Here is an 11563-nt window from a genome sequence, read left to right as displayed (position 1 = left end):
GCACTTGCCCGGCATTATGTAAGGGCCAACTATTAGCTCTTAATTAGATAATCAGGTGGGTGTTTGTGCAGATGTGTATAAACAGCATACACGAGGGGTTGTCCAGGCCTCCAGAATGTGGTGGCTTACTGGCTAGTCCAGCTGTCCTGTGCCTGGCTCTGATCCCTTCTCCCCTGCAGGCACAGGTGGGTGGCACAGCAAAGGAGGAATGGACTGTGGGCCACCTGCGACCCTCCAGCCCCACCTGGCTGGGCCACCTAGTACTGCCCGCCGCCCAGTAGCTGTGTGCCAGCAGGAGAGTCTGTCCTTTGTGGAGCTGCCCACCCTGCAGCCCCTGAGCCCTGTGTGTCTGGACCTCTTCCCCGTCGCCCCGGAGGAGCTACAGGCTTCTGGCAGCCGCTGGTCCCTGGGGACCCCTGCCCCTCTCCAAAGGTTGCTATGGCCACCATCCCCAGGAGGCCCAGACACCACCAGTGGGGGGATGCGGCCCAGCAGGGCGGGCAGCTGGCCCCACTGTCCTGGTGCTCAGCCCCCAGCTCTGGAGGGACCCTGGAGTTCTCAGCACACACAGCCTCAGCGACGGGCCAGCCATGGCTCTGAGAAGAAGTCAGCCTGTGAGTTACCCTTCGGGGAATGGCCCATTGGGGCAGACGAGGAGGGGGCTGGGTGGGCTCTTTTTGAACCCCTTAAGCCCCAGAGTTCCAGGACAAGTGGCAGATCTTAGTGATTAGGGAACTATAGTGCTCAGGGAGGGCAAGTGACTTGTCAAAGGTTACACAAGTCTCTGGCTGTCCTGGGCCCTTGCCCTGTGCTCTCTACCCCTCTTGTTGCTTCCATGGCCCTGGGCACCAGATCTTCACAGAAACATCAGCCTTTCTCTTGGGCATGGAGCCTGAACTCCCTGGGATGCTCAGAACCACAGGGCAAAAGCAGGAGACAGGGGTTGGAAGAGACCCCAGTAGGTGCCAGCCTGTGCTCTCATGCCTCACAACCACAGGGCGCAAGATGCGAGTGTACCAGCGTGAAGAGGTCATGGGCAGCCCCCAGGCCCATGCTGTCTTCCTGGAGCCTGGGCAAGCTGCGCAAGAGAGGCATTTGAGCACAGAGGAGCCCAGGCCACTGGAACTGTCTGGGACTACCAGGGCTGGCCTTGAAGGGCCTGAGCGCAGGCGCTTCTCAGCCTCAGAGCTGATGACCCGGCTGCACTCTTCTCTGCGCCTGGGGCGGAATTCATCAGCCAGGGCACTGACTTCAGGAGCAGCCCGGGAAGGTACCAACAATTCCCCTGGTCCCTGACAGCCCTGGGTGAGCACATGGGGGTGGGGCATGTCCAACTCGCTAGACACCGGGACACTTGCCACTGGATGCTGGTTGAAAGGGTGTTGTGCCCTGTACCCTTGGGACCACCCACCCTCAGCTCTTTCTCTCTCTCTAGGGAAGGCATCTGGAAGGGAGCCCCGAAGCATAGAGATGAGGGTGGACAGCATTTCTCCGCCAGCACCTGTTGACCCAAGCGAGAGCCACGGCGGCTTGCTGGATCCCAGGTAACCACCACTCACTCGGCTCGGGTCTGAGGCAGGGTGCAGCCAAATTAGAGTCCTGACACTCTTTCCTAGGCTGGACACGCAAGAAGGGCCGCCTCCAGATCCTAGAAGCGCTAACGAGCGGCGGCAGTCGCGATTCCTCCTTAACTGTAAGCGGAGAGGGTCTCTGGGAGGGGATCACGGAGGAAGAGGCTGGGGTGTGGAAACTCCAGGGTTTGGAGAGGTGGGAGGTTGAGATCGTGTGAAAGACAGAATTGAATTCTCGAAATCTAGCACTGGTGCTACCGCGCAGTTGGCGCTCAATTAGTGTCAACGGAATGAATAAATGAGTGAATGAATGAATTCAATGTGTCCCAACCACTGCAGAGGCTTGTTAAGTGAGGCTGGCTCTCGGGAGAACCTGGGAGGAGCCGTGCCGGGGCCGGCGGGCATCCCACGGCCCTACCCGTGTCCCTCCCCCTCCCAGCTGTCCTGTACCAGGAATACAGCGACGTGGCCAGCGCCCGCGAACTGCGGCGGCAGCAGCGCGAAGAGGAGGGCCCCGGGGACGAGGCGGAGGGCGCGGAGGAGGGGCCCGGGCCGCCGCGCGCCAACCTCTCCCCGAGCAGCTCCTTCCGGGCGCAGCGCTCGGCGCGAGGCTCCACCTTCTCGCTATGGCAGGACATCCCCGACGTGCGCGGCAGTGGCGTTCTGGCCACGCTGAGCCTGCGTGACTGCAAACTGCAGGAGGTGGGCGCCGGGACCCGACGGGGCGGGGCGGAGGCGGAGCCTGGGGGGGGGCGGAGGCGGAGCCTGGGCGGGGGGGGGGCGGAGGCGGAGCCTGGGCGGGGGGCGGAGGCGGAGCCTGAGCGGGGGGGGGGCGGAGGCGGAGCCTGAGCTGGGGGGGCGCCCTCAGAGGGTAGGATAACAAGTAGGTAGGTAGGGAGCGGGCCACAAGTCCTGGGACTTAGAGCGGACCGAGTCACAAAAGGACCGAGCGGCAGGGTTGCCCACACTGAGGATCGGAGGGTCCTGGAAGCTAGGACAAGAGAAGTAGTGGTGCCGAAGGCAAGTAGAGAATCTAGACTGGGAGCGTGAGGGGCGGAGCCAAGGGAGCGAAGCCTCGGATAGGGCAGGGCCTGAGGGGGCGGAGCCATCGAGATAGCCGGGGCTGGGTGGGGCGGGGGTGGGGCCTAGGGCAGGGGCGGGGCTGATGGAGGAGCGCTCCGCGGGTGAGGCAGGGCCCAGAGGAGCGGAATGGGGCAGGTGGGCGGAGCTAGAGGAAGGGGTGGAGTCGAGGGCCACTGTTTGGCTCCTACAATTGCCTGTGGCAGGAGGCGGGACCCTGGGCCGCTGCCAAGAACCAGATTAAGGGTGCAATTAGAGAAGGGACGGGTATAGGGTGTCTGTGGAGGCGGCCTTGGGGTTGGGGGATTCCAGGCCAGGATCTCGAGGTAGGCTAGCCTGGCCCTTACAACCCCGTCCATCCTCCCTCAGGCCAAATTTGAACTGATCACCTCCGAAGCCTCATACATCCACAGCTTGACAGTAGCCGTAGGTCACTTCTTAGGCTCCACCGACCTCAACGAGTGTCTGGGGGCGCAGGATAAGCAGTGGCTCTTTTCCAAACTTCCTGAGGTCAAGAGTACCAGCGAGAGGTGAGGGAGTGATCTGGCCTGGTGGAGGTGGGGACAGACCCTGTGGCTGGCACGCCCCCAGATCTGTGAGCTCTGCCCTGGCCCTGAGCCCTGGCCCACCCTTCAGGTTCTTGCAGGATCTGGAGCAGCGTCTGGAGGCAGATGTGCTGCGCTTCAGTGTATGCGACGTGGTGTTGCAGCACTGCCCTGCTTTCCGCCGTGTCTACCTGCCCTATGTCACCAACCAGGCGTACCAGGAGCGCACTTACCAGCGCCTGCTGTAGGGCTGGGGGCTCTGTTTGGGGGAGGAGGGAGGGAGGTCCCGGCTGGCACAGAGGACAGAGTGAGGAAGTGTGACTCTGAATGGGGAGGGGTCCCTCTAAGGGGCTCTGTGACCAAGATAAGTGGCACCTGAAGAGCCAAGGAGTAGTGGGGTGGTGGACACCAGGAGTTCAGGCCTAGGGGTGACTCCTCTCCCCATTTTATAGCTTGGAAAACCCCAAGTTCCCCGGCATCCTGGCTCGTCTGGAGGAGTCTCCAGTGTGCCAACGACTGCCCCTCACCTCCTTCCTCATCCTGCCCTTTCAGAGGATCACCCGCCTGAAGATGCTGGTGGAGGTACCCAGAGGGAAGGGCTGGGCAGGCAAGATCATGAGGAAGGGAGTGGCCTGTCTCATTTTAGAATCTCACCTCTAGAACATCTTGAAGCGCACAGCCCAGGGCTCCCAAGATGAAGATATGGCCACCAAGGCTTTTAATGCACTCAAGGAGGTGAGCTCAGGGGGACAGGGCTGTTGGGCTCCTGACCAGCTGTCCTGGACTCCTAGCATGTCCTTTAAAGAGCCTCCAGCTGTGGGGGTCTTTGATTCCTGGGCAGAGGCCTGAGGCTGGGCTCTGGTATCCTGGGCTCTGGTCAAGCGGCTTGCAGGTGACCTGCCCCTGGCCTCCCCAGCTGGTACAAGAGTGCAATGCCAGTGTGCAGTCCATGAAGAGGACCGAGGAGCTCATTCACCTGAGCAAGAAGATCCACTTTGAGGGCAAGGTTTGTGGCTCTTGTTTCCTCTTTCCCCTGGGGACTTCAGGCCCCAGTGTCATTCCCATACCCACCTCTCAACTTGTGCTTTCTGTCTGTGCCCCTGAGCCTCTCTTTGTCTACTCCATCCTCCAGATCTTCCCGCTGATCTCTCAGGCCCGCTGGCTGGTTCGGCATGGGGAGCTGGTGGAACTGGCACCACTGCCCGCAGTGCCTCCTGCCAAGCTGAAGCTGTCCAGCAAGGCTGTCTACCTGCACCTCTTCAATGACTGCCTGCTGCTCTCCCGGCGGAAGGAGTGAGTCTGGGTGGTGGGCAGGTGGATCGGAGCCAGGCTTTCTTCTCCTCTATCAGGACCACTGCTAATGGCCTCTCACAGGACTTGGGAGCCCCAGCTTGTGCCAGGCTAAGCTCCCTGGGCACCCTGAGCATTGGAGGCTCCTAGAACACAGGTGGACAGTGAGGCCATTGTCCAGATGGGAGAGTCAAGGGCTGGGCTGTGTGCAGAGGATGTGAAGCTTCAGCCAGTGAGATCAGAAATGAGCAAAGCTCTGAAGTCCAACTCTTCCCTGAGTCAGTGATAATAGCCAACATTGGCCCAGGACATGTTCTGGGCCAGGCGTGCTGCATGGATTCCCTTCAGTCCTGCAGATACCTCCCTGAAAATTAGGCTCCCTTGTTATTCTCAAGATTGGGGCACTAGTGAATGAAGGACCCAGAGGTAACCACCTCTGTCTGATGCCAGAACCCATGTTCTTACCTACCACACCGCCCTAATGTCCACCTGTAAAACAGGCTACCGTGTAGGGACATCCAGTGTGACAGTCACTCTTGAAAAGAGCTCAGCTGGGTGCCTGGGCCCAGGGAGCACTCGCTCAGTCCTAGCTGTGATTATCCCAGGTGAGGAGGGATCAGAAAGAAGGCTGATCCTCGTGAGCTGGAGGCTGGATGGGGTGGAGAGGGCATCTCAAGCCATGAGAAGAGTTCATTCCTGATTTTTTTGCTCACTTGATAAACTGTCACTGAACTTGTTCTGTAATGGACCCCCTCTGCTGAGTACTGGGGACATAAATATGCATGACAGTTGCTGTCTGCTCACAGGACTCTCAGACCAGTGAGCATCCATCCTGATAATCATGTCATGTGGGTTCAGATGGGAGGGTGTGTGTGGTAGCCCCTAGTGTGGAGTAGTATTGATAAAGCTACACAAAGGAAGGGACATTTCAGTTGGGTTCGTAGGATGAGGAGGAGCTTTCCAGGTAGATAGTAATTTGGAGGAGAGTATTCAGCAGGGCTGTAGGAGTTTATGAGAGGACAGTGTGGTTTTTTAATTTTTTTTTTAGTTGTCAGTGGTCCTTTATTTTATTTATTTGCATGTGGTACTGAGAATCAAACCCGGTGCCTCACACGTGTTTGGCAAGTGCTCTGCCACTGAGCCACAACCCCAGGACAGTGTGTTTTGGAATGATGAACCTGCTGTGGCTGAATTTATAGAAGAGAGGTCAGGAGAGGGCAGTTGGGATGTTGCAAGTTACAGTGGAGAGGTCAGACTGGTCCTGGGGGCAGCAAGGAGCATGGAGAGCCAGGAGCAGTGTGACTTATTGCTCCTGCCAATCTGAAGGATGGCCGGTAGCAGCAGAGACCAGAAGCCCTCGCAGTCGCCCAGGTGAGTGTAGGTGCCCCAGGGGTGACAGGGTGTTTCAGGGTGAGAGGATTCTGGGGACAGTACATAGGAGGGAAGACAGGTCAGAGCTACCATTTGGGGGGTGGTGCGTTGGCACCTGACTTCCTCTGGGGCAGTTGGTGGGGTTCTTCCCTAGAACGGAGAAAGAGAAGGGAATTGATTTGGAATGGCAGATGCTAAGATAAGGAAGCTACGGGACAGACTGGCACAGTGGTGCCACTCAGGATGTTGCAAGTCACAACTGTAATTCCAACAACTCCGGAAGGAGGATCCCAAGTTCAGGGCCAGGCTGGGCAACTTAGTGAGACCCTGTCTTAAAAATAAAAAATCAGAAATAAATGAAAAAATTAAAAATAGGGCTGGGGATGTAGCAGAAGCTGTGATACCCTGCCCACTTTCCACCCTCCTTCTCACAAGTGTTTACTGAACCTAAATCGTGTGCCAGGCAGTGCCCGGCTGTAGGATGCAGGGCTAAGAGGCAAGGTTTGGCCTTCTTGGAGCTTCTATACCAGTTAGGGAGTCAACACCAAACAGGAACGCATCTAGTTGGGTCCTCGCAGCAGGAGCTGGGGCAGAGGTTCAGGGAAAGCTGAAGGTGTGCCTGGGTCAGGACTGGTCACCACTTTCCCCCTCTGTCAGCGACCTGCAGGGATGGAGCTGCCAGTTTCTTGCTGGCCCCTGGAGGAGTGGCACCCTGCATGGGCGAGGTTCCCTGGGAGGCTGCTGGAGGGGCAGAGACCCCTCTCCCTTCGGTCATCTTACCTTGTCCAGAGGATGGTGCTAGGAGCCCGGGCCCAGGCCAGGCTGACCTCCTCCTGTCCCGCAGGCTCGGGAGGTTTGCCGTCTTCGTCCATGCCAGGATGGTGGAGCTGCAGGTGAGGGACCTCAGCCTGCAGCTGCAGGGCATCCCGGGTCACGTGTTTCTCCTCCGGCTCCTCCACGGGCAGCATGCCAAGCACCAGTTCCTGCTGAGGGCCCGTACAGAGTGAGTGGCCAGGGGAGGGAGGAGGACCCCGAGTGTCCAGAGCAGCAGATGTGTCCGACTTGGGGGCCAGGGCCAGGCCCTGGGTGTCTTCTGGATGCCAACAAATATCCCTTATCTCAGGCTTCAGGATGGGGCAAGGCAGGACATGGGCAGCGCTAACATCCTGGGGGCTCTGGGGCGGAGCAGACGTGGCTCCTGGGTTGGACATCGTTCTCCGTGACCTGGTTTCCCTCACCTCTGGGCAGTGGTATTTTGCATGTTGTGACAATACAGCCCCCTCTTCCTTAGGAGTGAGAAGCAGAGGTGGATCTCAGCCTTGTGCCCCTCCAGCCCCCAGGAGGACAAGGAGGTTATCAGCGAGGGGGAAGGTAGTAGCCTCCACCCCAACCACCCCCATGTCCCTTAGGCTGGGGACCTCACTGCTTTCTCTTCCTCCAATCCTGGGTGGCTGTAGGGAGGGAGACTGGCAGCCTGGGGTGGTTAGGGGTGGCTCAGAGGACCCTGGAAGGCTAGGCAGGATTGGCACAGGACAGGCCGGCCCTGTGGGAGGGGGGCAGCACCAGGAATCTCCAAAGTCCATTCTGCATGTTAAAGACAGATTCTGAGTGGGGAGGGGATTAGTCCAAGTTCACCCAGCCTGTAAGTGGCAGAGCTCTCTGGAGACCGGGTCTGCCTCTGCCTTTGCATCAGTTGCAAAGAGAACGGTACCTGTGGGTGGTGGAGAGAAGGTGGGGGTCTTCTTGGTTGATAGAGTCACCTCCTTGGAGTCTGGGCTGGGGAGTCACGGTGCTGCCTAGTCCCAGAGCACCTTGCTGGCAGGCAGTCGATCTTGATGGCTCTGAGCAGAGCCTTCAGGCTGAGCTTTAGGAAGGGGTGCGTTTAGGAAGGAAGGAATGCGTTTCCACCAGCACCTGCCACACGCCAGGCCCAGGGCTAGGACCTTTGCTTTGGCATTTATTTTATTTAATCTTCACCACAGCTCTGTGAGAATCATTTTCTTCATTTTTCATATCTGCCCAGAAAGGTTAAGTAACTTACCCAAGGTCACAGAGCCAGTAGGTGACAGATCTTGTTTAGATGCTCTAACCTGTGGCGTTTGGACCTCCTGCCCACCTAGCCTGTTTGAAAGGGTAGGGCCTGGAGCCACAGATCCTCTGGCTTGGGCTGAGTCCCACTGGCTGGCATGAGACCCCTACTCCAGACAGGTGGTGAGGGCACGCCCCTGGGAAGTAACCTCTGAGCCCTAGGGGATGAGGAGGGCAGCCATGGATGGTCCAGGAGGAGCACTCCTGGCCGACCACACAGGCCTGTGGGCCCAGGGAGGTCTGAGGATGTTCTCAGAGGAGAGGGGAGGGTGTGGCTGGCATCGCTGAGGAGGGAGAGCCTCAGTGCTGTCAGGGGACCTGTGACGCCATCACTATTTCCTGAGTGGCGTCTGGAGCAGTTGGAGGTTGGGGTCTAGGGGTCAAGGGCAAGGTGTGGGATTGAGCTGGGAGGTGAGAGCCTTGGCCAGAGTAGAAACCAAAACGTGGAGGGACTGGACCCAGCAGGGTTGAACTGCAAGAAGAGGGCGCCAGGTCTTGCTGGTGGCGGGGAGGGACAGAAAAGCTCCTCCCTTTGCTTTACATTTTCCTACTACCCCTCCCTTCCCTGGGACTCCCCGACCCTCCCTTGGGCTGTAGACCGCCCTCAGGTTCAGTGTGTCAGGACGTACAAGGCCCTGCAGCCTGATGAGCTGACCCTGGAGAAGACGGACATCCTGGCAGTGAAGACCCGGACCAGTGACGGTGAGCCTGTCACCCTGGAAAGCACTCCCGGCCAGGGCTTGGACATCACAGGGAAAGATGATGCAAAGGCTGATAAACCACAGCGTGTGGGAATCCCTTAGATAAGAGGAGGAACTTCCTGCTCCTAAAGCTGCAGGATCTAGAGTGATGGGGGAGAGTGGGAAATACCCTTCTCAGAGGTGTCAATAAAAACAGGTCAGTTTATCTACCAGACAGCGAGGACATGCTGAAATGATGTCACCTGGGCCCCAGGCTTGCATCAGGCGGAGGCTTGGTGCCCCTTTGATGCTACCAATGCTGCTGTCGGCTGTGTCCCTAGGCTGGCTGGAGGGGGTCCGGCTGGCCGATGGCGAGAAGGGGTGGGTGCCCCAGGCCTACGTGGAAGAGATCAGCAGCCTCAGCGCCCGCCTCCGGAACCTCCGGGAGAATAAGCGGATCACCAGTGCCACCAGCAAGCTGGGGGAGCTGCCCGTGTGACTGGCACCCCTGGCCTGGACAGGTCAGGGGCCTGCAGTGTCTCCACACCCCGGGCTGCTGCTGCGGCTGGCCCTGCCATCGAGGGAACAGGCTGGACCGAGGAGTGGGGCCTCCAGAGGGTCTTCCCTGTCCTGTGCTCCTCGGCGTCCACACTCCAGGGCCGAGTGTGGTTCTTCCTGTGGGATGGGGCCCTTCCCGCTGTGCCCTCCACCCTGCCCACCTCTGGGCCCCTCTGGCAGGGTGCTGGCCGAGGAGTACTCTGGTGCTGGTTGGTGGGTGCTGGGACCTCTGTGTATCTGGAGTCTTCTCTGCCCCCTCCCCACAGCGCCAGGTTGGGGCTGGTGGCTGTGACCTGTCTCGGGAGCCGGGAGCCTGCACACTGCCCCGCTGTTTCCCGCCTGAGACCAGGAGCGCCTCTGGCTGCTTCCCCCTGGGTTTCCTTTTCCAGAATTCTCTAGGGACAGGCGCTGCATGGTCAGGCTGCCTTCAGCTGCCGTCATGAAACGTTGGGTTCCAACAGCTGAATATTAAAGAGATTTTATTAGTTCTTGGATTTGTCTCCTATGGCTTCTGGGTGACTTAAATCAACAGAAATGTCTCTGTCACCGCTCTGGAGCAGGAATCTAAAGTCCAACATCGCTGGGCCCACGTCCAGGTGTTGGCAGGCTGGGCAGGGCTGGTCTCCACTGGGGACCCAGGAGAGGGTCATCCTGCCTCTTCTGGCTCCTAGTGGCTGCTGAATTCCTCGACTTGGAGCCACATCGTTCCAGGCTCTGTCTCTGGAGTCACCTTCCCGGTTCTTGTCAGATCTCCTGCCTCTGCTTACGAACATGTGATTGTTCCTAAAGTTTGGAGCCCACCCAGATAATCCCCCATGTCATCATCCTGCACTGATACAGGCAGAGTGGGGTGCAGTGGCACATGCCTGTGATCCCAGGGACCTGGGACACCAAGGCAGGAGGATCCCAAGTTCAAAGCCAGCCTCAGCAACTTAGCAAGGCCCTGTCTCAGAGTAAAAATAAAAGGGGCTGGGGGCATTGATCAGTGGTAAAATGCTTGCCTAGCATGTGCCAGGCCCTGGGTTCAATTCCTGGCATCTCAGAATAAATTAATAGATCACATTACAAAGATACTCCTAATCTACTATTTTAAAAAACCATTTAATCATTTTTGAAAAATTGGTTTCCAGAGATTAGGATATGGATATACTTTGAGGGGTCATTTTTACCATAGTTTTTATACTGAGCACAGAAGAGACAAGATGGGCTTCAGACTTGGCTTGGTCAGGTGGCTCATTGATGTCACTGAGGACCCAGCTCTCTGCATTTCTCGACTCCTGTCCTTGGTGTTATCTTCCTCTTAGAGCTTCTAGGGGCTTCTTTGTTCCTTTTTTTTTTTTTTTTTTTTTTTTTTGGTGGTGCTGGGGATTGAACCCAGGGCCTTGTGCACACAAAGCAAGCACTCTACCAGCTGAGCTACATCCCCAGCCCTGGGGCCTCTTCATTCATATCCAACATGGAGGAAAAATGTCTCAGTGTTCCCAAAGTCCTGGGATTGTTTTTTTTTTGTTGTTGTCAGTGATCTTTTATTTATTTATATGCGGGGATGAGGATCGAACCCAGGGCCTAACACATGCAGGCAAATGCCCTACCACTGGGCCACAACTCCAACCCCAGTCCTGGGATTCTTTCTGACTGGACTGCCGGGGTCGCATGGCTTCCTCTGTGTTGGTGTGGGGCATGGTTTATGCTGTTAGATGTAGACTAAGTGTGTCGGTCAGCTTTTCATCGCTGGCACAAAACACCTGAGATAATCAACTTAAAAGGAGAAAAGGTTTATTTTGACTCAGGATTTCAGAGATTCAGTCCAGGGTCTTTGGCCCTGTCACTTTGCCCTGTGGCAACACAGTACGTCAGGGTGGGAGCGAGTAGGGGAAGAGGTCTGCTCACCTCAGGAAGTGAGAGGGGAGAACGGGTCCCAGTGTCCACTTTAAGGGCACCCCTCCACAGTGACCTAACCTCCCACCAGCCCCACATCCTACAGCTCTACCACCTCCCAGCAGAGCCATAGGCAGGGGACCAAGCCTGGGACACGTGGGCCTGGGGGCACTGGGATCCAAACCGCAGCACACCAATCACATGCTCCTCCCTGAGGCCTGGCTGGGGTCAGCTGCCCTGGGGTCCAAGTGGTCCCCAAGCAGGATGGGCAGCTGCTGGGAAGCAGGGTCCACGTTGAGGAGGCCACTGTTGGCGAAGTCCAAGCCGCCAGGAGAGCGGGGGGAGCTGGGACAGTGAGCTTTGAGAGGTGAGCGGGGGACAGGGGGCTGGCTTCAGCTTCCAAAGGAGGTCACTGGGGGAGGAAGACAGAGGCCTACCCTGCCCCAGGGTGCAGACTTGGGCGGATGGAGAGAGACACAGACCCAGGGCAGGGCTTGGGGAA

At 58.0% G+C, this 11563-nt stretch overlaps 1 protein-coding gene and 1 non-coding gene across 2 annotated transcripts; one reads left to right on the top strand and one right to left on the bottom strand.

Moving 5' to 3' along the window:
• The first annotated feature begins 193 nt into the window (after window positions 1–193).
• Window positions 194–9628, top strand: Arhgef19 (Rho guanine nucleotide exchange factor 19). Its single transcript, XM_026400853.2, has 15 exons — window positions 194–614; window positions 998–1270; window positions 1436–1544; window positions 1617–1693; window positions 2011–2273; window positions 3021–3181; window positions 3288–3440; window positions 3649–3778; window positions 3857–3931; window positions 4113–4202; window positions 4329–4489; window positions 6702–6860; window positions 7149–7228; window positions 8543–8647; window positions 8967–9628. Exons 1-15 carry the CDS (start codon window positions 209–211, stop codon window positions 9122–9124), a joined length of 2400 nt encoding a protein of 799 aa, XP_026256638.2. The 5' UTR covers window positions 194–208; the 3' UTR covers window positions 9125–9628.
• A 908-nt stretch (window positions 9629–10536) lies between these two features.
• Window positions 10537–10609, bottom strand: Trnat-ugu (transfer RNA threonine (anticodon UGU)). Its single transcript has one exon. It is a non-coding gene; the product is annotated as a tRNA-Thr (tRNA).
• Window positions 10610–11563: the final 954 nt, after the last annotated feature.

The sequence above is a fragment of the Urocitellus parryii genome, chromosome 11 (genome assembly GCF_045843805.1).
Source record: "Urocitellus parryii isolate mUroPar1 chromosome 11, mUroPar1.hap1, whole genome shotgun sequence".
Taxonomy (NCBI): Eukaryota; Metazoa; Chordata; class Mammalia; order Rodentia; family Sciuridae; genus Urocitellus; species Urocitellus parryii.
The sequence above is the reverse complement of the archived record's forward strand: the minus strand, read 5'-3'. Positions and strand labels throughout refer to the sequence as shown.

What these genes read in the sequence shown, in the direction of transcription:
- Arhgef19 (XM_026400853.2), top strand. Translation starts at nt 209, where the DNA reads ATGGACTGTGGGCCACCTGCGACCCTCCAGCCCCACCTGGCTGGGCCA. An exon ending in GCCTGAAGATGCTGGTGGAG is followed by an intron (nt 3,779 to 3,856) that starts GTACCCAGAGGG and finishes TCTCACCTCTAG; the next exon opens with AACATCTTGAAGCGCACAGC. An exon ending in GGTTATCAGCGAGGGGGAAG is followed by an intron (nt 7,229 to 8,542) that starts GTAGTAGCCTCC and finishes CTTGGGCTGTAG; the next exon opens with ACCGCCCTCAGGTTCAGTGT.